General features: G+C 41.7%; 1 protein-coding gene across 1 annotated transcript; it reads left to right on the forward strand.

Moving 5' to 3' along the window:
* The first annotated feature begins 35 nt into the window (after positions 1–35).
* Positions 36–3,331, forward strand: CCDC121 (coiled-coil domain containing 121). Its single transcript, XM_036872484.1, has 2 exons — positions 36–561; positions 1,033–3,331. The coding sequence occupies exons 1-2, from the start codon at positions 65–67 to the stop codon at positions 1,985–1,987; spliced, it is 1,452 nt and encodes a 483-aa protein (XP_036728379.1). The 5' UTR covers positions 36–64; the 3' UTR covers positions 1,988–3,331.
* The last annotated feature ends 19,811 nt before the right edge of the window (positions 3,332–23,142 follow it).

Consider the following 23,142-nt stretch of genomic DNA (forward strand, 5'->3'; position numbering starts at 1 on the left):
CGGCCAGAGAGGGCAGGGCCAACGGGCTAGGCGTGTGCCTTAGCTCTGTCCGTTCCTCACCCGGATGGGGGCCCAACTAGGGACAGAGGCGGGGAAGTGGAGGCACTGGGAGGACGATTGGAGTAGGCCACCTAAAGAGCCGCTCATCGTCGTCGGGCAGGGCCTGGGAAGGGCAAACCTCTGGACCCCGGGCGGGCGGGACGACAAGGGACCCCCGGGCTCCCACACTGCGAAAGTGAAGAGAGTGCCTTTTCCTGTCGGCCCCCCGAGAGCGGGGAACCGAGCCGCCGGAGAACCGGCCGCTAGGGCTCGTCCGGCGGCCGAGGAGGTTAAGCGGCTCAGGGCTGGACGTGCCGGGACCCGGGCGGGATGCGAGCCCCGGAGATGCTGGGCCGCGCCAAGAGCCGCAGAGACCAGCCCGGAAAAACTGGAAAAACCCTCCGCACTGGGACGCCATTTCCGCGTGTCGCCAGCCCGCGACCGTAGGGCTCTCTCCCTGGCGGTCTCCGCAAAGGTGCACCGTGACTTTGGGAAGGAACGTTTGGTTGCCGAGTTTGTCAAGTAGGTACTGAGGGGGCGCTTCTCTCCACCCAGGCGCCCTCGGTACCCGGAAAGGTGGTGAAAGAGCCGAGCCATGTATACACTCCTACTCCCGACCCCCCAGTTGGCTGCGGTGGCCCTTTGCAGCAGCTGTAGTGTTCAGTAAGCCGTGAGATCTGGGTTTTACGCCCAGGCTCTGCCACCCGCTGGCGGTGTACATCGTGGCCAAGTCACTTCAGTTCTCTGAACCTGCTTTCTCCTCTTTACCCTCGAGATACTACCTCGCAGGGTTGCAGAGACGGCATATTGTCAGTTGTAAACTACACTCCCTCGTCTTTACCCCTAGCTCTGTCCCCCGTGCCTTGTGTGAGGAACATCGTAGGTGCTCCCAAATAGTTGGGATATGAATTAAAGTTACGTGTGCATTTTAAAAATTATTTCCTAATTTTTCGTGAAAAACATGGGGGGATGTCTCTCTTGTTCTTCCTTCAGGTTGGCTGAGGACTCCAGTAATTCCCTTCAACCGGATCTTAGTTTCATAAATAATTTTCTCAAGCCAGAGAAGCTAACAAAGGCAGAGAAGAGGTTTAAAGAAAAGGCAGTAGTGGAAATGATGAAGCTAGACAAGCAAATCAAAGAAACTCAAATCCGACTAGAACCGTTAGTGGAGGAATCCAGGCAGCTGCTGGCGGAAAACGTACGTGTCGAGGAGGAAAACCAGTTCTTTCGGGAATACCTGACCAAGCAAACAGAGGAGTCTAGACAGCGAACCGAGAAGCTGTGGAACTACTATTTACAACAAAGTGGGCAGATCGAACAAAGGAGACAAGAATTAACCTCCAAATATGCGGGAAAAAATTCAGCGCTTAAAACAGAGCTCTTGCAGAAAGAAAAGATCCTATCCAATTTGAATAAGCAGTTGGAGGCAATGAGGGACGTTTCGATAGTAAAGGAGAAACAGGAGAGAGAAATTCAGACACTACAGCAGGAGATAAAGAAAACCCACGCTGAGACAGCTGCAAAGAAACAGGCCATGCTGGTCAAGTTCTTCCAGGATAAAGCATTACTGGAGGCACAACTGAGTGAGCTAGATGCAAGGCAGTTGGGAAAGAGACCAACAAAGGAGCTGAACAGCAAGAACGAGGCCTTGGAGAGGGCAGCAAAGCAGTACACTTCCGAGTTCCACAATAGCATCGACAGACAGCACCAGCAGTTACAGAAGGAACTACCACAGCTAATTCAGAAATGCCAGAAGTTGGAGGTTACTCACAGCCGTTTAAAAAAGAAGCAGCAGCAGCTGCAGCAGGAGCAGTGGTACCTACAGTGCTTAAGCCGGGGGAGGCAACGGCTGCAAGAAAGGCGTAATCCGTGCCCAAAAGGACAAGGTGCTCCAAAGACCACACTGAACCCTGCCCTAGGCACCAAATCAAGGACGCATCCAAAGTAATTCCTAAAATAACACGAAGTCAGGAATGGAGCAAGGGTTCTTAGGTGCTACGTAACATAAACCAGGTTAGGAAGGCTTTGGGATCTCAGGGTGCTGTGGTTAAATATCCATCATGATGTGTTAGTGTGAAGGATTAGGTGCTTTTCTCCAGCAGTACTGCTAGATTATTTGTGGGACTAGCTTCCCTTAAAGTTAGGTTTTTCTTTAATTAGCTCTTGGTAATAAATGGGCTGTTCCTCACACCCCCAGATAACCCAGTACCATTTGCCAAAAACCCAGATGTGAAACTACCTCAAGAAAACCACCTTGAGGAAGTGACAGGAAAATAGTTGTGTGGTGTGTTTCACCTAGCTAAGTTAGGTTTCTTTATAGAAAAAGCCCCCTGAAGAATAGCATTTCAGATTGTTATATTCTGCTTTCTGCTCTGTAAACAACCAATGTCCATGTATCCTCACTTCTTTGGCCACCTTAGGACACAGTGTTTTTAAGCTCTTTGTAAAGTTTGTGCTGGTGATCAGGTAGCTGTTTCTACAGTTTTCTCATGATTGAAAAACTCTTAACAGCAAGTGTAATAAGCCTTAGGCAGAGTAACCTTCTGATGCTCAGCCCATACCATTTTTGCTTTGTGTAAACTGTGTGAAGGGAAGAGAAGCTAGAGGGTATGTATACCTGGTCAGTTTTCTGTGGAGAAATACCTCTAGCCTGAATGAGGTGACTGAATGCTTCTGCCTGTTTTAGGAAAATGTATCAACAGAAAGTTTTCATATATTTGGAGAACTTTCTAAAGAGTCTTTTGCCATCTCTTTCCCTGGCAACATCCTCAATTTCTAAGATGACAAAGATGACTGAAGTTTCGATAGAGTGAGCACTTTAGCTTTAGGTCACTTACTACGTTTTTACTGCATAAGCACTTGAAATGCGTTTTGTCCTTGAAATGCGTTTTGTTATTCATGTGTACCCTATTTATGCCCCTTCAGTAGAACTAGGAATAGTATTTTAAATTAATATAGACTTTTAGGGTAGTTATATTTTTGGCACTTAGGACATACTGATGGTTAGGTCGGGGATTTCTTTGAATGCTGAATCCTGGTACAGAAATACAGCCTCATATTTTAATGTTGCTCCTTTATGGAAAAACAGAATCAACTTAATGTTTTCAATTGTCAGTGATGAAAAAGTTCATAATGGTTTTCCCAGATTTCAGTTTTATTCATATGTAAAATGAATTCTTGTACAATTAGATTCAGAAAAGGATTCTGCCTCAATGTGCCTTAACTTCTAGCTTTAACAACTTTTCTGTTAAATGTGTAATGTCTCGGTTCTTAAAATTTTGTTGTCATTGAAAATAAACTCAGATTATAATATACCCACTGATTTCATTATTGTTCCAATGTAATGTACCTTCTACTTACCTCTTCTCATGTCTTACCAACTCTGCATGTCTTCTTCATACTAGTGTGCACATAATAAAAATGCAGTTTTAGTGCACAAAGTAGAATGTTAGGTAGCACACAGTTGCCTTAACCTGAATAGTTCTATTCAGTGGAGCTGAAAATACAGAGAGCCTGTTTAAAAACATGGTATCCAAGACGCATTTGAAACCGTTATTCTCTGTCGATGCAAAAACCATAGGAAGATATAAAACTAAGGATAAGGAGCTGGAAAGCAAGAGGGATGGGTAATCTTATTATTCTGCTGTTAATTCCCCCTCCTGCCAGTGCTGTCCCGATGAATTAATTCAGGAGTGAATAACTTCCACCGTCTCAGTTTATTTTGAATTCCTCATCCCAGATAATGGATCTGATCTGGTGTACTGCTTCTGGCTGTCCCTTTGTGAGGCCTCTGAGGGCTTGAAGACTTTAAATGGTGAGTCATCTGATAAAGCAGCGGTCACCAACCTTTTTGGCACAAGGGACCGGTTTCGTGGAAGACAATTTTTCCACGGACTGGGGTTGGGGATGGTTCAGGCGGTACTGCGAGCTATGGGGAGTAATGGGGAGCGGCAGATGAAGCTTCACTTGCTCGCCCGCTGCTCACCTCCTGCTGTGCGGCTGGGTTCCTAACAGGCCATGGACCGGTCTGCAGCCCAGGGGTTGGGGACTCCTGTTGATAAAGGCCCTTAGAAATTCCTGTCAGCAAGCCAGCAGTAGGTTGGCCAACTAGGATCTCAGTCTACTTTTTGTCTGCTTTCCTATGCTAGAAAGGAAAGAGGGTGATGTTACAGAAAGTGCATTTAGATGGAAAAGACCTCTGAGGTGAAATTTAGGTTAAGACTTGAACGATGACATGAAGCCTGATGTACAAAAATTGGGGAAGACATTCCAGACAGAGGGAACAGTGAATGCAAAGGCCCTAAGATGGGAAGGAGTTTAGTAGGATTAAGGAACAGAAGAGTCAGTGTGGCTAAGTGTAGTTGGGGAATGGCAGCGAACACAGACAGAGCAGAGGCAGATGAGGCTAAAAAGGTCAATAGAGCAGGCAGGCCTTGTAGGACAAGGTAAAGGGGATGACTTTTATTCTAAGTGCACTGGGAAATCACTAGGCTTTAAGCAAGTGAACGAGGTTGATTTACAGTATAAAAACTCACTACAGCAGTATGCGGAGCGTACCAAGCCAGTGAAAAGCAGAAGGAATCCAGTTAGGAAGCTCTTGAAAAGGCAAGAGGTAATGACTGTTCGGAATGGAACGTTAAATATGGAGGTGAACAGAAGACATGGGGGAGAGCTGATTCTTAGTGTGAGGGGAAGAGGAAGCAGAAGTAAAATTCCTAAACTGTTCTTTTTGAAGAAGGAGGTGGGCAGAGTATTTTTTCTTTCTTGTTTGTGTGAACTTTTTCTTTTTGGCCACAACATGCGGCTTGCAGGATCTTTCTTCCCAGACCATGGATTGAACCCATGCCCCCTGCAGTGGAAGCACGGAGTCTTAACCACTGGACCACCAGGGACATGCCTGAACTGATTTTTAAAATGAAGCACTTCAGACATAGCAAAAAATATGGAAAAGTATAACAAACTCACTATCGATTTGAAAAAATAAGAACTTACCATTCACTTGTCCCTCCGGATCCCTGAAGCACTATCTAAAGTTGATGTTTATCATGCCTGTGCATGTTTTCCTGCTATCTTTTCTATATTTTATTAAAATATATTTATAGGTACTATATTTATATAGCCTATATACTTTTATTTCTATATATCCATAAACAATAGAGCATTGTTTTCCATGTTTTAAACCTTCCACAGATGGGACTCTTGATGTATTCTATAACTTGCTTTTCCCAGAGTTTATTTTGGAGCTGTATTCATGATGATACAAGAAGACCTAGTTCTTGGGATAGTGTTAAAGGGGTAAGGTTACCTGACTGAAATGGAAAATCCAGCCCGTCCCGCATGGTGCTGCAGAGGGGCAGCCCCATCCAGCATCTCAGTTCACATCTGGTGGTATCACCCCCCACCTGACACTCCCCTAGCTGTCCCCGTTGCCTTAGGAAGAAATCCACTACCTCGAGTGGCATGCAGAGAACCAGATCCTCTCCCCCAATGACTTACCCACTGAGTCACGTAAAGGTTTTCTGTGTCTCTTGGTTGAATGAATCAGTTGTTTTAAAGAGATGTAAGGAAAAAAGTGCTTTAAAAACCTGCTATTAAACAAATGCTAATTTTTTTTAAAGAAGACCTGGTTCTTTTGACAGCTGTATAGTGTTCTTTAGGATGACTACCACAACTTACCCATTTTCTCCTGATAATGGACAAGTAGGTTATGTAGGAGACTAGGCTCATGAAGAGACCCAAGATTATATCATGACTCAAAGAAAAGACATTTATTTTTTGCTCATACAATAGTCTCAGATAGATAGATCATCCTGATTGGCAAATAGTCTTTCTTGGGGTCATTCAGGGAATCAATATCTTCCATGTTATGGTCTACCATGCCCTAGAGCTGCCTTATCAACTGCATCTAGCCAGAAGAAAGGGAAAGAAAGCATGGAGGTACACTCGCTCTCTTAAAAGTCCTGGCATGGAATTGACACACATCACTTGCACTCACATTCCACCACAGAGAAGTTAGTTGGCTACCCCATCACTACAGGGGAATTGGCTGGAGGATTGGAAATGTAGTCTAGCCATTTCTCCTATAATCCTATAACTCTGCAAGGTAAAGCCAATTTTGCTGGACAGCCAGTAGTCTCTGGTACAGGATGTTTCCAGTACATATTGGAAATTAGACTGCAACATCATTCTTGTAGATGTCTAGTAGAACACCTGACCAGGAGTAGTTTGTATAGCCGTAGAAGTGAAATTACTGAGTCTCAGGGCATATCTTCAATTTTAAGAGATCCTGCCAATTAGTTTTTAAATTGATTGTACCAATGTCCATTCCAAAGTGCAGGGAGTTCACATTGCTCCAAAATCTAGCTAGACCTGATACCATTCAACGTCAATAAATATTATTCTAATGAATTTGGTTAAAAAACTTAAAAATTCAATTAATATATTTAGTATAATCTCTAGTGAGTCCTGCTGATCCCTGGCTCAGACAGGAAAAAGGATCACCTGCGAGGGCCCTGGATGAGACTGGACAAGTTTAATCTCACACCAATTACAGGCACACATCTGTTATTGGGGGTTTGGGTGTAGACCACCACAATAAAGTAAATTTCACAATAAAGCAAGTCACATGAATTTTTCAGTTTCCCAGTGCATATAAAAGGTATGTTTATATTATATTGTAGTCTATTTAAAGTGTGCAATACCATTATGTCTAAAACAACAATGTACATACTTTAATTAAAATCGGTATCTGTAAAGGGAAGAGCAATAAAGCAAGGTATGAGTGGATTCATTTGAACCAGCATATTTCAGGGCCCAAAGAACTATGGACACAACTGTATGTGTTACTTCTTCCAAACTCATTCCCATCTCTAGTCGTTATCTTCCCCAGACACACTGTGTCAGCAAGGAGACAGGTAGCACGTTGGAGTCAATGAACAATGGAAAACATCATTCTAACACAGAGTCATTTATTTTTCTTGCCATTGCCAAACATTCCCCAAGTCTTACTCACCAGAAATTAACAGAGCTTCTCCATTTTCCTCCCTGACAATCCTCATGTACGGAAAGGGCTTTAAGGGAGCAACTGCCAATGACAATGTTGAGTGGACAGACCATGTCCTTCCCTTGTTGCAAAACTACCCGTTCTGGCAGTATCCCAATCAGGTTTCAATGCTCCCATGTTTGAAAGTGGTCTTCACAAAAGCCCACATTTTAAGGCTATATGGAGGAGCACAGAGAACAGAGTTAAAAGTGGTAACAGCCTTTCAGAATTTGAAAAGGCAGTATTGGTCCATATTAGGGTTAAGGGTCCCTGGCTTTTTATGTGGCATAAGCCACAAAAATTGGCAAGAATATAGAAGACCAATATTTATGGAAAAGGGGAAGAGAATCCAGGAATACGACAACAGAGCTGATCTAACCAATGCTCCAAGGAAAGCCAGCCTCAAAGAGAAACAGCCTAACAGATACTATCAGGTAGGCATGAGGTTCAGAAAAAGAACTTTTCTTTCCAACTCCAGATAAATATTTACACCTGGTGTCAAAGTCTCAGGTTATAAAAAGGACAGAACACAACATCTAAAAAAGAAGGTAGAGGACAATATTCTCAGAGAATTCAAAGAGACAGACTTTGGCTAAAGGGAGATACGAGGACTTAACAGAGTGCAGACTAACAAGTCAGGTCAAGTCCAGGGGAGAAGGAATGTGCACCTTGCCTACCAATCTTCACGGGAGTACCAGCAATATTAGGGTTCTGTGTCAAACATCGGGAGCAAAAGGGTTTCTTCCTCTCTCAATCCTCAAAACTTCAGGAGCAAGACAAGCTGCAGGAGGGCACTGGTCATAGCAACAGATGAGGCCTCACACCCAGGGAAGTTGAGGCGGTATTTATTTTTGCTGCTACTCTTTCTTCTTTCCAGTCATTTTGTGTGTGGGACACATTCCTCCTAAGGCTGCATTTCATGTGTGTGGCTCTAGGTACTTACTGCCACCTGGGACAAACAAAGCATTTCCTAGGAAAACCTGTGTCCGGAGGGTCTAGCTTTTTTTATTCTAAATCTATTTTCTCACTTTCAATCCTAAAACCATATTGAGACAACAAACAGCCTCCATAAATTCTGTCACCCCAAGCAGACAGGGGAACCTTATTAAGGAGTGACAACAGTTCTAGGTTCTAGGCTTGTTATATCACAAATACAAAATGATAAATCAGTATGGTTTTAAAAAGTTAGTTTGGAATTGTTTTATAAGATGACGGAGCGACTACGAAATCAATGGAGCTTCCAAGAACATTCTACACCCCAGTACGGAAAGGATAATCAAACAGGTTTCTTAGTCTCGTACGGGGCAAGAAGGGCCTATAGTGGGCCTTAAGGAGGAGCTCTTTGGGCAAGATAAGAGAAAAACAGGAGGACTCCAATGAGAATAGCAGGAAAATCTACCAAAAAGGAGATGGGGGTGGGGGTGGTGGAGGGTCCACGTGAATCAATAGGGAAAACACTGAAATTTACACAGGAAGAAGGAGCTGAGAGTGCCACAGCCTTACACAAACAGCTGAAAGAGTAAATTTCTCTTCACTTGGCCCCCATGACTCAGGCCTCTCCACACAGGTCCCTGTGACCACAGCATCCCATCCACTCTCCCAGGAGTGCTTTCACACTGACTGCCTATTTCTTTCCTCGTTTATGATTCGTCTTTGGGGGCTTGACTTTCTGGAACTGTGTTGGCACTGGCTCCTGCTCTGGTTCTTTACAGGACGTTGCCACAAGCAGTTCCTCATGACTCCTCCTCTGATCCTTCCCTACTCTAAGACTCAGCTCTGTCTCAGGAAGCTCAATGCCAGGCTGCTGCCCGCCTTCTTAGAGACCTTCGGCTCCTGTGCTGCTGCCTCCGCTTTTCTTCTTCTTGCTGTCGCTGTTTTATCTTCATCAGCTTCTCAAAGCTTTGGTCGTTGTTGGGTTTACAACAAACCAATCCTACAGAGGGCAAAACAGAAACATCTGTCGTTGTTGGGTTACAACAAACCAATCCTACAGAGGCAAAACAGAAAATATAGTGCACTAGGAAGTGGTATGGGAAGATTTTTTTTAAAGGCATGATTAGGACAGAACACAGTAAAGAGGAAACAGATATGGAACCAGAGCTTAGAACTGTGTCTTTTAAACTGGAGAAATTCAGTACAGAGCAGTCATTACAAGCATTTCTTGTGTAAGACATGATTTCGGGTACAACAATAAGTGACCTAGGAAGTCTGATTACTTAGCATGATCCCACCCACTCCTCTCCTTTTAAAAATCTTCTCATGAGATGTAAAGCACTGAGACACAGGAGATTTTTATTCCATGACAGTGTAGTGGTTAAGAGCATGAATTTTGCAGCCAGACCACCCGGGTGCAAATCCTAGCTCTGTTTCTAGCCATGTGACCATCAGAAAATTACTTAACCTCTCTGAGTCTCAGTTTAAAAAATTAAGGGTTAGGGACTTCCCTGGTGGCGCAGTGGTTAAGAATCCGCCTGCCAAGGCAGGGGACATAGGTTCGAGCCTTGGTCCGGGAAGATCCCACATGCCGCGGAGCAACTAAGCCCGTGCGCCACAACTACTGAGCCTGCACCCTAGAGCCTGCGAGCCACAACTACTGAGTCCGTGTGCCACAACTACTGAGCCCACATGCTGCAACTACTGAAGCCCAGGAGCCTAGAGCCCGTGCTCCGCAACAAGAGAAGCCACCGCAATGAGAAGCCCGCACACAGCTCTCCGCAACAAGAGAAAGCCTGCGTGCAGCAACGAAGACTGAATGCAGCCAAAAAAATAAATAAAATTTAAAAAAAAAAGTGAGGCAGAAAGGGAGGAACAAGGTAAACATGTTTAACACCACAAGGATTTCATAAATACAGGCATAAATTATTGAACAAATACTTGGGAGCAAGTCCCAAACTAAGTGAAATTTGTTGGTTCCAACTTTTGAAATAGAAACTGGAGAAACAAGTGAACTATACAAAGGCCAGATTTTGTCAGGAGATAATTATCTTTCAAATACTTCCCAAAGCATAAAAAGGTATTATTAAAAAAAAAAAAAAAAAAAAGACTGCCTTCCTGAAGAAATCTCAGATATGGAAAGGGATTCCCAAAGCTTCAACCAGTAAAGCAACAGAAACCACAATGGATGACACTAACTAAAGCCCACACTGCTAAGAACTACTGCATCTGAAGGCAGAGGACAGCCGCAGGCGCTTGCTATATTTCCTCACCAGGCAACAATAGTATCTGCAGTAAATATTCCAAGACAATGTACACTCTACTCCTTGAGCTTTTGCAATAAGGGTATTTAATTATATAGTAGACAATTTCTCTGTTCACCTAGACTCCTAAAAACTTTCCCCAAGAGAAAACTCTTGACCTTCTGAACTTAAAGCATTTTTAACAGAATTTTTTAATTTTGAAAATTTACAAACTTTCCAGAAAAGTTACAGTAGTTCAATGAACACCTAGATTGACCATTGTTAATCTCTCTTCCCCTCCTTCTCTTCCTTCTTCCCTCCCTCCCTCCCTTCCTCTGAACCATTCACAATTTAGCTACAGACATGACACTTCATCCCTAAAAACATCATCATGTATCTGCCTAAGAACAAGCGCATTCCCCTGCATAACTACAATACAATTATCACATTTTGGAATATTAACATTGACACATTACTATTACTTAGTAGTACAGCTAGTATTCAAATTGCCTCAACTGTCTCAATAACATCTTTTACATTGTTTCTATGTGGTATTTCAACAATATTCAAAACAGGTTGCTCAAAGATGTTGGAATACCAGAAAACAGGAGCACAGACATTGCTGTGAAACAAGAATTCCAAAGGTGTAAATGCAGCCTGGTTCCCAAATGTCTGATTTAATTGGACTTAAGATAATTAGAAGAGTCAGGGATGCTCACACCCACAGTGATATTAAATGCTTTCACAGAAAAATACTATTACACGTCTAATTTTAGGAAGTTTTTAAACTCTAATGTAGACCCTTTAGTCTCTCTGACAGTCTTAGCCTATAATAACAGGCACAAAATTCACATCCCTTGTGGCATATTCATGGGGTCCACAAGATTATAAAAACACCGTGGGAAAGGAGAAACCTCACCTCAGCGTGGACAGAGTTGATGTGATACTTGACACCACTCTCTGACACAAATTCTTTTTGACATAGAAGACACTTGTATTTCCAGCCACAAAGGTTCCCTATTTTCAAGAAAGAAAGAAAGAGAATGGTAATTCAGGAACACATACCTGGGCAATGGGTAGCGACTGTCAGAGATGAAAGAGGAGATACTACTTCAGCAAAGTGAAGAAGGAAGAAAATCCAAAACAGCACTATATTTAGGAAAACAAGTTTGGGCGTACTATCACCATAATACATCTATCCTAATGCAATCTATACCAAACACCGACCCCACTGACCCTCCCCAAACACAACCTGAAGTTTCCCCCTAATTTTATTATGTAACATGTCACATTTTTCTATCTTCCCTTATGTCTTCTTCCACTTCACTTCCAGGTTCTCTTGGTTCCTTCCCCTCAAATGAATCAAACTCCTTAAGTTCAATGAGGCACCAATGTGCAATTCTTCCCACTAGAATCAATCCACTGCTGCAAAGAGTGCCTTAGGAATCCAGAATTAGAAAAGTACCCTCCATAAGACCTAGTTGAATGACTCAGAAACTAGGATCAAGATGACAAACTCCTAAGCATTCCTGGACAGATCTGGTTTGGATGCCTCCAACTCCCTTGTTGCCTGACTGAGACTTCTCTCCACTCCTGAAGCCTGCGGGTTTCCGTGGTGGCTTATTTTGTGTGAGGAGATACTTCTGAATGGGAATGGAAAGTGGCAGCAATCCCCATGACTGGTAGGTTGTAGGGCACCGGGGTCAACATGGAAAAGATTCAGTGAGGTGAATGGCTATTAGCCTAACACCCAGGGATCACACCTCTCATCCCCAGAAGCCAGAATAGTTCAGATGGGTTTGAGGATCTTCACCAATCCAGATAAGCACAATGTAGGTTGATTCTAGGAAGTTGAAGGCCCAATAAGACAGGGCAGGCCCAGTGTGGTAGACGCTCAGGTGGAAGAAGTTAAATCCCTGGTAGGGACTCAGAACTATATATTTTTCTCCAAATTTTTTTCATTGATATGACTTATGGCTATTTTTGGCCCATTCTGCATCTTGGACATACCCTGGCATCCCACCCAATTAACAGACGCGAGGATCTTTGGGACAAAAAAAAAAAAACTAAACTAAACTAAACCAGCCTTTGAAGATAATAGCAAACAGGACAACTAGCTGTTCACTGAATCTGAATTCTCTTCCATTGTCAGACTATTTAGAGGTCACGTTAGATAAATAGTTCAGAACGTTACAAACCAATGTACAAGAGCCCAGGTGAGCTTTAAGGCCAGATACACTACTGTAGACAGCCTCACAGCCCTGAAAAAGAGAAAAAGAAATCATGTTAAGACTACACCAAACAGCATCCTTTTCTTAGCAATCTGGCCATTTACACCAACCCACTGTACCCTTGCGGGGGGGAGGGAGGGGGGAAGAAGCCCAATAAATTGCACCACAAACCACACAGAAAAATATGTAAGCCAAAGAACAAAAAGAAAACCAAGGAAAGGTAAAAGAAAAAGAGGTAAATAAGTTGTTTAAAAAAGCTTAAAACACTCTGTTCCCTGGTACTTTTCTGATACTTACAAAAATACAAAAAATTGTATGCTCAAATTTTTCCAAAAATCAGCTTTCTTTAGTGCAAATGTGTCTTTTACTTCTTATATATCTACTCCTGCCCAAAGTACTGCATATATAGCTGTAGTAGATTAATGATGGCTGGAAATTCTCTGCCACTCTTCCCATCAAGAAGTGAGTCATTTATCCTCCCTTTGAAACTGGATAAGTCCTGTGATTTTTTTGACCAACAGCATGCTATGGAAATGAGGCTGAACAAATTCTGAAGCTAGGCCTAAGAGATCTGAGCTGTTGTTTTTATGTTCTTGGAATACTCTGTCTGAGAATTCAGTCATCATGTACCCCACTGGTAACCCAACTACCATGCAAGAGAGAGAGGCCATATGGACAATCAATCTCCCAGCTGAAAGTAGCTGCTTTGAAGCCACCTGGTATTCAGGCCCATCAGAGCTTCCAGCAGAATGCAACCCATGAATGATTCCAGCTGGTGCCATATACAACTGCCCTCTGAGCCTTGACAGAATTGTTGATTTACAGAATCGTTAACAAAGTAATTGATATTTTAAGCCTCTAAAGTTCAGGTGCTTTGTCACAAAGGAATAAATAACTGAAACACAGCAGATGCTTGATCAACATTTAGTGAATAAATGAATGAGAAAGAACCACCTGGTTAGGACACTGAATGCGATGATACTCTTGATATCTGACTTCCATTTGTGTAGTACTTTCCTGGCTGAAGGTCGGTAGCCCAGGACGAGTATATTTAACTAAAAGACAAGCACATTTTGTTGGAGGAATCCAACTTTCAACCAAAATACTCCAAAGTAACAGAATTACATAACTCTTCAGGTTCATATAATTCTAGAGTTGCAGAAGTATATTTTCATACACAAAAATGATAATATGTAAGATCCTTTAAAGTTCCTGAAACACGTAAGTATAATTGCCTACTGTTCTGTCTTAAAATAGTTTGATTTTTAAGAGAACAGGAGACTTTCAGATATAACACTTCATCTAAAGTTGAAAAAAAAAGCTAGTGACAGAGCATTATACAGTTAAAATATTTGTTACAAGAGAAAGCAATATAAATTTTCCCTCTCTATATATTATATATAATATGTATATATTATACTCAAGGAACATATATATATTACATATTCAATAGAAATATATGGATATGGGTCAAAGGCTATAAATCAAAATGTTAACAGTGGTATTCTCTGGGTGCTAGAATTTTGAGTGATTTTCATTTTTTTCCTGCTTATCTGCATTTATCATTTTTCTTCAATGACTTCATGTTAAATTTTTGATATTTTAAAAATTCTAACACAAAAAAATTAAGGTTCAACCTGAAAGATGTGAGAAAACTCAGGGAATAGAACATCTATTCTTTGCTTATACTGCAAAAGTAGAATTATTCCTAGCACTTCCTTTCACATGCTTTGACACCAGTTAGTCTCTTCTTACAACTATAACTAGTTTCCAGAAGAGTTAACACCTGTAGAGACAGTTCTTGCAAAGTTCACCATTGGTAAGTACACAGTCCTCCTGCTTGAAAAATGGAAGCATCTGAAAGGAAACTGATTCTCTGAGACAGAAGAACAGATCCAAGCCCACAGAGGGTTTAATGGAGGAAGTAAGAAAGGTAACCTAAAGAACCTTCGGTAAATCACAGTACAAAACTGGTTTTATTTATAAGCATTTCCTCTTTCTTAGTCATTTTAATAGTATTAATTCTTCCAATCCATGAGCATGGTATATTTTTCCATTTGTTTCTGTTGTCTGCAATTTCTTTCATCAGTGTCTTATAGTTTTCTAAGTATAGGTCTTTTACCTCCTTTGTGAGATTTATTCCTAGGTATTTCATTCTTTTTGATGCAATTGTTAATGGGATTGTTTTAATTCTGATTTCTGATAGCTTGTTTTTAGTGTATAGAAACACAACAGATTTCTGTGTATTAATTTTGTACCCTGCAACTTTCCTGAATTCATTGATCAGTTCTATTAGCTTTTGGTGGTATCCTTTGGATTTTCTTTATATTGTATTATGTCATCTGCAAACAGTGACAATTTTACTTCTTTCCAGTTTGGATGCCATTGATTTTATTTTCTTGTCTGATTGCTGTTGCTAGGACTTCCAATACTATGTTTAATAAAAGTGGGCATCCTTATCTTCTTGATCTTAGAAGAAATGCTTTTAGCTTTCCACTATTGAGTAGGATGTTACTGGCAGGCTTGTAACAGATGGCCTTTATCATGTTGACGTATGCTCCCTCTGTAACCACTTTGTTGAGAATTTTTATCATAGATGGATTGCATTTTGTCAAAAGTTTTTCTGTATCTATTCAGATAACCACATGCTTTCCATTCTTTCGTTTGTTAATGTGGTATATCACCCTGACTGATTTGTGGATACTGAACCATCACTGCATCCCTGAGATAAATCCCACATGATCATGGTGTATGATCCTTTTAATGTATTGTTGAATTGATTTGCTAATACTTTGTTGAGGATTTTGCTTTATGTTCATCAGTGATACTAGCCTGTAATTTTCTTTTTTTGTGGTGTCTTTGTCAGATTTTGGTATCAGGGTGATGCTGGCTTCACAGAATGAGTTCAGAAGTGTTCCTTCCTCTTCAATTTTTTGAAACAGTTTGAGAAGGACCAGTGTTCACTCTTCTTTATATGTTTTGTAGAATTGACCTATGAGGCCATCTGGTCCTGAACTTCTGTTCGTAGGGAGCTTTTAAATTACTGATTCAATTTGGTCTGTTCATATTTTCTATTTCTTCCTGATTCAGTCTTGGGAGATTGGATGTTTCTAGGAATTTATCCATTTCAGTTACTGTATTCTTCAGTTCTTCGGTTCTTCTTTATATTTTTTAACTCTTTGTTAAACTTCTCATTGTTCATCCATTCTTTTCCTGATTTCATTGAGTATCTTTATGAGCATCACCTTGAACTCTATCAGGTAGAAGGCTTATCTACTCTTTGCTTAGTTCTTCTTCCAGGATTTTGTCTTGTTCCTTTGTCTGGAACATAGTCCTCTTTCTCCTCATTTTGCCTAATTCTCTGTGTTTATTTCCATATATTAGACAGGTCAGTTACAGTTTCCCATCTTGGAGAAGTGGCCTTATGTATGAGACATCCTGTGGCACCTAGCAGCACACTCCCCTCGGGTCACCAGAACAATATGCTCTAGGGATTTCCCCCTATGTGGGCTATGTGAGCCCTTCTTTAGTGGCGGGGCTGGCTACTGTGGGCACACTGGTAGGCGGGGCTGGCACCTGGTCCAGCTGGCTGCTAGGCCCTGACTGATGCAGTGGCTGCCGGCCCACTGGTGGGCAAGACTGGGTCCCAGTGCAGCTGACAGCAGGTCCCCGGGGGGTCCTGGGACTGGTGGTGACCTGCTGGTGGGCAGAACTGGGTCCTAGGGTGTCTGGCTACCAGGATTGGGGGCACCCAGGGATGATACTGGCCTGCTGGTGGATGGGACAAGTCCAGTAAGGCTGGCTGTGTAGCCCAGGGGGTCCTGGGGCTGGTGCCAACCCACTGTTGGGCAGGTCCAGGTCCCAGAAAAGCTGCCTGTGCAGCCTGGGGCTCTTAGTGCTGGTGCTGGCCCACTGGTGAGCAGGGCCAGGCTCTAGGGGGTGTCAGGGCTGGTGCAGGCCTGCTGGTGGGTGGGGCCAGGTCCTGGGCCAGTGGTGGAGGGAGCTGGGTCCCAGTGTGGTAGCTGCTCAGCCTGAGCCGGTCCTGGGACTGGTGCTGACTGGCTGGTGGGTGGTAAGCCCCTGGTGCTCATAGGCTAGAGGGAGGACTCCAAAATGGCACTTGTCAGCACCGGTGTCCTTGCAGTCAAACAAGCTCCCCAAAATGGCTGCCACCAGTGACTGTTTCCCCTGGGGGAGTCACAGTTGCCTCCTGCCTCTCTGGGAGGCTCTCTAAAACCAGCAAGTGGGTCTGACTCAGGCTTCTTTCCAATTACTGTCTCTGTGCTGGGTCTTGGTGTGTGTGAGGTTTTTTGGTGTGCTCTCTAAGAGGAGAGTCTCTGTTTCCTACAGCCCTCTGGCTCTCCTGTATGCAAGCCCTGCTGGCCTTCAAAGTCAAACATTCTGGGTGCTCATCTTCCCAGTGCAGGACCCCCAGGCTGGGGAGGAGTCAGATGTGGGGCTCAGACCCCTCACAGCCTGGGGAGAACTGCTGCAGTTATGAATATTCTTCTGCTTGTGGGTCACCTATCCAGGGATATGGGTCTTGACTACCATGTCTCTGGCCCCTCCTACCCATCTTGTTGTAGTTCCTTCTTTACATCTTTAGTTGTGGATATAACTGCTATTTTCTGCTAGTCTTCACCTCATTCTCAAAGATAGTTGCTCTGGGGCTTCCCTGGTGGCGCAGCGGTTGAGAATCTGCCTGCCAATGCAGGGGACACGGGTTCGAGCCCTGGTCTGGGAAGATCCCACATGCCGCGGAGCAAATGGGCCCGTGAGCCACAATTACCGAGCCTGCACGTCTGGAGCCTGTGCTCCGCAACGAGAGGCCGCTACAGTGAGAGGCCCGTGCACCGTGATGAAGAGTGGCCCCCACTTGCCACAACTAGAGAAAGCCCTCGCACAGAAACGAAGACCCAACACAGCCATAAATGAATGAATGAATAAATAAATGAATAAATAAAAATTAAAAAAAAAAAAAAAAAAAAAGATAGTTGCTCTGTAAACAGGTTTGTCCATGGGAGGAGGTGAGCTCACAGTCATACTACTCTACCATCTTGGCTACTCCCCCATGAATGGTTTAAATTAAATAGGATGTAGGGGGAACCCAAAATGTAGTAAGAGTAACACATGAACCTTATTCAAATGAGAAATATAATTATTACAAATGAGAAACATAATGAAAGGAGTGGGGGAGGTGGGAACCAACCTAAGAAACTTTGGAAAACAGTACTTTGACTATATATGCTAAGGCTAAAGATTAAAAAAACTGTATACAAATATTAGTCTCTAGTTAGTAAATTTGTTTTTTACAAATTTGAGGTATGGGTTAACAATTCCGAAACTACTTCATGTTATAGTAGGATTGAGCAAATAAATAAATGTACTGTAGACAGTGACAGCCAGGATTCTCACTACTAGAGAAAGGAGTTACAAGTAAGGAAAAAAGACGGTGCGAATGAAACTTGTAGTGTTGGACTGGAGATGAATCATGGCTTTAAACAGACAGATATAGAATAAATACTAGTACGTGTATGTGTGCATGAATATTCATACATAAATGTCATATTTCTATCTGTCAAGAGGGCCCAGAAGCAATGACATCCCAGTAGGAATGAGTACACCTAGCATTCAAATCTTTGTTTCTAAATATATTCTCCAATAAAAGAAAGCAGGATTCCTTAGAGAAACAGTTGGTTCCAGGGCTGGGGCAAGAAAAATACAAGATGCACCTACTGTATCTCATGGTGTCAGAGAATTTAAAAATGCTCAAAAAGTGATAGGGACATGCTGAAAAGACACAGGAGCCCACTTGAAAGAGCCCTTGATGGCCAAATCTGGGACAATTTGAGCAGCAAAATAATAATAGCATTGGATTATAACCCTAGAATAAAATAAGTATCCATGACTCCATACTTACATAAATAATAGAAGAAAAAGATCTTTCTCACAGTAGAATTCCAATTAACAATTGAATAAGAAATGATGGAAACAGAAAATCATCATTAGACTAAAACACAATAGAAATAATTGTTGCAGGCAAGAATCACTGATGGATGCTAAAAGTAAGTGGGCAGAAGTATAAAAAGACAGATTAGTTGAATGTCTCAATCTCGCCACAAAATATTTATTAATTACAAAGGGGAAAACTGTAATTTTGCCATGGAGAAAACTGGACACCTAATCAAGTGACCAAGGTTATTATCATCAGTAAAAAGATACATATACCTCCTAATACGGTACATTGTGAAGGGCCAACATTGCTTTGAAGGCATTTTTGCCAAAAACATAAAACCTTCAATCTAATCTTGAGAAAATACCAGACACACCCACATTAGGGATATTCTACAAAATAACCAGATAGTCTCTTCAAAAGTGTCAAGGACACAAAAGACAAAGAATGCCCAAAGAACTGTAACAGATTGGAGGAGACTAAGGAGACACAGTAAACAAAATTAAATGTGGAATCCTGATGGGATGCTGATGGGATCGTGTTATACTTACATGTAAGATGTTGGCATTAGAGGAAGCTGGGTAAAGAGCACATGGAAACTCTGTACTAATTTTGCAATGATTTTGTAAGTCTAAAATTATTTCAAAATACAAAGGTTTTTTAAAAAAGGAATATAGGTTTGTAAAATAGTAAGAAATATATATTGGTCTCTGCACCCTAGATCCTGCTAATACTTAGTCTTTGACCCTGGTACTTGACACAGAGGTCCTAAAATTTGTAATTCCCTCAGTTATAGGAATATCTGACACAGAGCTCCTAAATCTCTTGGAATTTCCTGGGTGACAGAAGCATCTTTTGTTCTAATGAGTTGACTCTTGGTGGACTCCTAGAAGGGGGCTGGTCACCAGAAAGACAAAGCAATGATTAGAAGTTTGGAACTTTCAGGCCCACCTCCCATTCTCTGGGAAGCAGAGAGGGTATGAAAATGGAGTTAATAATCAATCATGCCTATGTGATGAACCCTCCATAAAAATCCCCAAATAACAGGGTTCAGAGAACTTCTGGGTTGGTGAACATATCTATGTGCCAGGAGAGTGACACACCCCCAACTCCACAGGACAAGAGCTCTGATGCTCAGGACTCTTCCAGACCTCACCCTATGTATCTCTTCATCTGGTTGTTCATCTGTACCCTTCATTACATCCTTTATAATAAACCAGTAAACGCGTTTCCCTGAGTTCTGTGAATCATTTGAGCAAATTATCAAACCCAAGGAGGGGGTCATGGGAACCCCAATTTATAGCCAATCCATCAGAGTACAAGTTGACAACCTGGGACTTATGACTGGAATGTGAAGTTAAAGCAGTCTTGTGGGATTGAGCCTTAACTTATATGATATGATATTAACTCCAAGTAGATAGTGTCAGAACTATATTAAATTGTAGGATACCCAGCTGGTGTTGGAGAATTGGCCAGTGTGGGAAAACCCCACACATCTGGTATCAGAAGTATTGTGAGTGTGTAGTAGTGTGAGAGTAAAGGAAAACACAGGAGGTTTTCCTACACAAATTGCTTGTGTTTGCATCAAGAAACACCGGAAGGACACACAAGAAACTAATAAGAATGGTTAACCATAGATACAGGAGAGGAAAAAAGACAAATGAGAGTGAGATATCTCAATGTTTATCATCATTTTGACTTTGAACCACAATCCAAAAAAATTAAGTTTTCATGTTAAAAAAAATAATTATGCCTTAAAACCCATACACGGTCAAAATATAAAACTGTTTGATGATTTTGAGAAAGTATCTGCTAGGTAACACTACCAAAACTTATCAGTGAGCTAACAAATTCTCTAACACATACCATGCAAAATGAAAGCAAATGGACTGCAATATAACAAGATATATATCACTGTGCAAAATTCACATCTAAACTGAATTTAGATAAACCATGTCCTTTAGCCTGTGGCATGAAAAAAGTGGCAATAAATCTGAAACAAGAAAGGATGTTCTGATATTCAAAACAGGATCCAACTTCTTGGACACCAGTAGGACTGATTTTTAGACCAAATAAGAAAAGTGTTAACTTCTAGATTTGGACCTATTTTCTTGTAACACATAACATTCCTCTCACATGGGTCAAAGCACTAGGCCAAATCTAAACTATTCTTCTTGACACCCTGGAGAGTAACAGGCCCTTAACTCTGATCTTAGTTCTTACTGTATAGCCCTCCAACCCCTTCCCATGACTACTCCACTGTCATTTACTCCTTGTCTCCTCTTGGCCAAATAGGGCTCCTTCCCTCTATGATCTGTTTATTCTAAACCAAAGGCTTCCAAGCTGGGTTCTGCACCCCTCAGAAGTACATTTGGGGCCATGGAGGGGAATGACAAAAGTATCAAGGAGAAGGCTAAGTAGACAAGCCTTTGGGCTCACTACCCCTAGTTACTCAGAGCAACTCCATTTTTAGTTATTTTATATAATGGTGTTTTGCATAAGCCTTTATTATTTGGAAAAAAAAGTAGGTGGGGAAAGGGGTCCTACTGCTATAAAACAAACTGAAAACACCTACCTAAACTAATATTAAACTACTACATATGAACTAACCAAGTGGAAACATACTGGGCAAAGACCAAACAAAAAAGTGACCTGGGAATTCAGGTTCACCCTGGAAGTAGCCTAAAATTAAGAGGGCTCCTTAAAGAACTTCTGAAAAAGACTGTCACTCTAGGACCTACATGAATCCAAACACTGAAGCTGGATCAGATATACTCCTTCTCCAAGGATAAAGGAGCAAAATATTGTCTATCATGTACTCACTCAAGTGTGTTTACTTTCTGTATGTAGTAAGCCAGTATCAAACATAATGCTTCAAAATTAATACTACTTTCTGCCTCACCTTCCGATCATCAGGTACCAGATCCTGAAGCACCTTTCTCTTAGGCCACTCCTTGGCTTAGTTCAGCCGAGGCCAGCTCCTGCAGGTGGTTATACAGCTATCTGGCAGAACGCCTCTGAACTCGGCCCCCACTCTTTGGTCCAAGCTCATGTCCTTCAAGCATTCTGACTGTCCTGACTCTGGAAAGAAGGATATCTGCAAGAATAAGACACAGTACAACAAAGGCCTGAGAATGGCTTCCATCAGATCCAGTGATTAAAGGCTGTCCTTCCTGCTCTCAATATCGAAAGAGCTATTTAAAAAAAAGAAAGAAAGAAAAGAAAAGCTACTACTAGCTTGCTAAACACTAGTATAAAAGGCTCTACCATCTTAATGCATATTTTTACTGGTAAAAAGCTTCTTAGCAGGATAAATCTGTTGTGTTGGGAATAAGTGGAAAGTGGTTAAAAGTCAAGATATACCCATATACAAAGAAATAAACATCAACCCATATACAAAATTAATTCAAAATGGATCATAGCCATAAATGTAAACCATAAAGTATAAAAATTCTAGAAGAAACCTAGGGAGAACGTTTTGTGATCCTGGGCATGATGGTTTTTTGATGTGTCAACTTGGTGAGGCTACTGTCATCAGTTAATCAACCAAACATTAATCTAGATGCTGATGTGAAGGTATTCTTGTAAATCTAATACATGTCCATAATCAGTTGACTTTAAGTAAGAGAGGTGTGACAGAAAAAAGAGGTAGGAGACATTTCAAGCATGAGAGAGACTCAATACTGTTGCTGACTCGAAGATAAATGGACCATGAGCCAGGGATTGCAGGTAACCTTTAGAAGGTGAGCACATCTCCCAGCAAACACGGAAATGAGGTCCTATACCTGAATGGAACTGAATTCTTGAACCATCTTAATGAGCCTGGAACAGATCCTCCTCCTCGAGCCTCCAGAAAGGAAAAGCCCTACTGACCCTTGATTCCCCTCTTGTGAGGCTCTACGGCTTCTCTGGTTCCCCTCTTGTGAGGGGAACCAGCTGAGCCATGCTGTAACCTGGATTCTGGCCTAATAAACTGTGAGATAATACAGTTTGTGTTGTTAAGCCATTAATTTTATGGTGATTGTTATAATGCAGCAAAAGAAAATTATACACTGGATTGGGCACAGATATCTTAGATACAACAACAAAAGCATTATCCATAAAAGAAAAAAAAAGAGTAAACTGAACTTTATGAAAATTAAGAATTCGCTGCCCCTTTGAAAAACACTATAAAAAATGCAAAGACAAGCTACAGACTGTGGAGAAATATTTGTAAAACCTGTATCTGCTAAAAGACCTCGTGTCCAGGGACTTCCCTGTTGGTCCAGTGGTTAAGAGTGGTTGCACTCCCAATGCAAGGGGCACGGGTTTGATCTCCAGTCGGGGAATTCAGATGCTGCATTCCGCACAGTGCAGCAAAAAATAATAATAATAATAAATGAATAAATAAAAGACTTGTGTCCAGAATATATAAAAAACTCAAAATATATTTAAAACGTAATAGCAAGACAACAAAAACTGCAACAATAAAATGAACATAGGATTTCAACAGACACTTCACTAAAGAAGAAACTTCACTAAAGACTGACATTGCCAATAAGCAGATGAAAAGATGGTCAATATCATTAGTCATTAGGGAAATGCAAATTTAAACTGCAGTAAAATACTGCTACATACCTATTAGAATGGATTTAAAAAATGAACATGACAAGGGCAAGTGCTGATAAAGATGCAAAGCTCCTGGAATTCTCATACTTTGTT

Source organism: Balaenoptera musculus, chromosome 13 (genome assembly GCF_009873245.2).
Source record: "Balaenoptera musculus isolate JJ_BM4_2016_0621 chromosome 13, mBalMus1.pri.v3, whole genome shotgun sequence".
NCBI classification, from domain to species: Eukaryota; Metazoa; Chordata; class Mammalia; order Artiodactyla; family Balaenopteridae; genus Balaenoptera; species Balaenoptera musculus.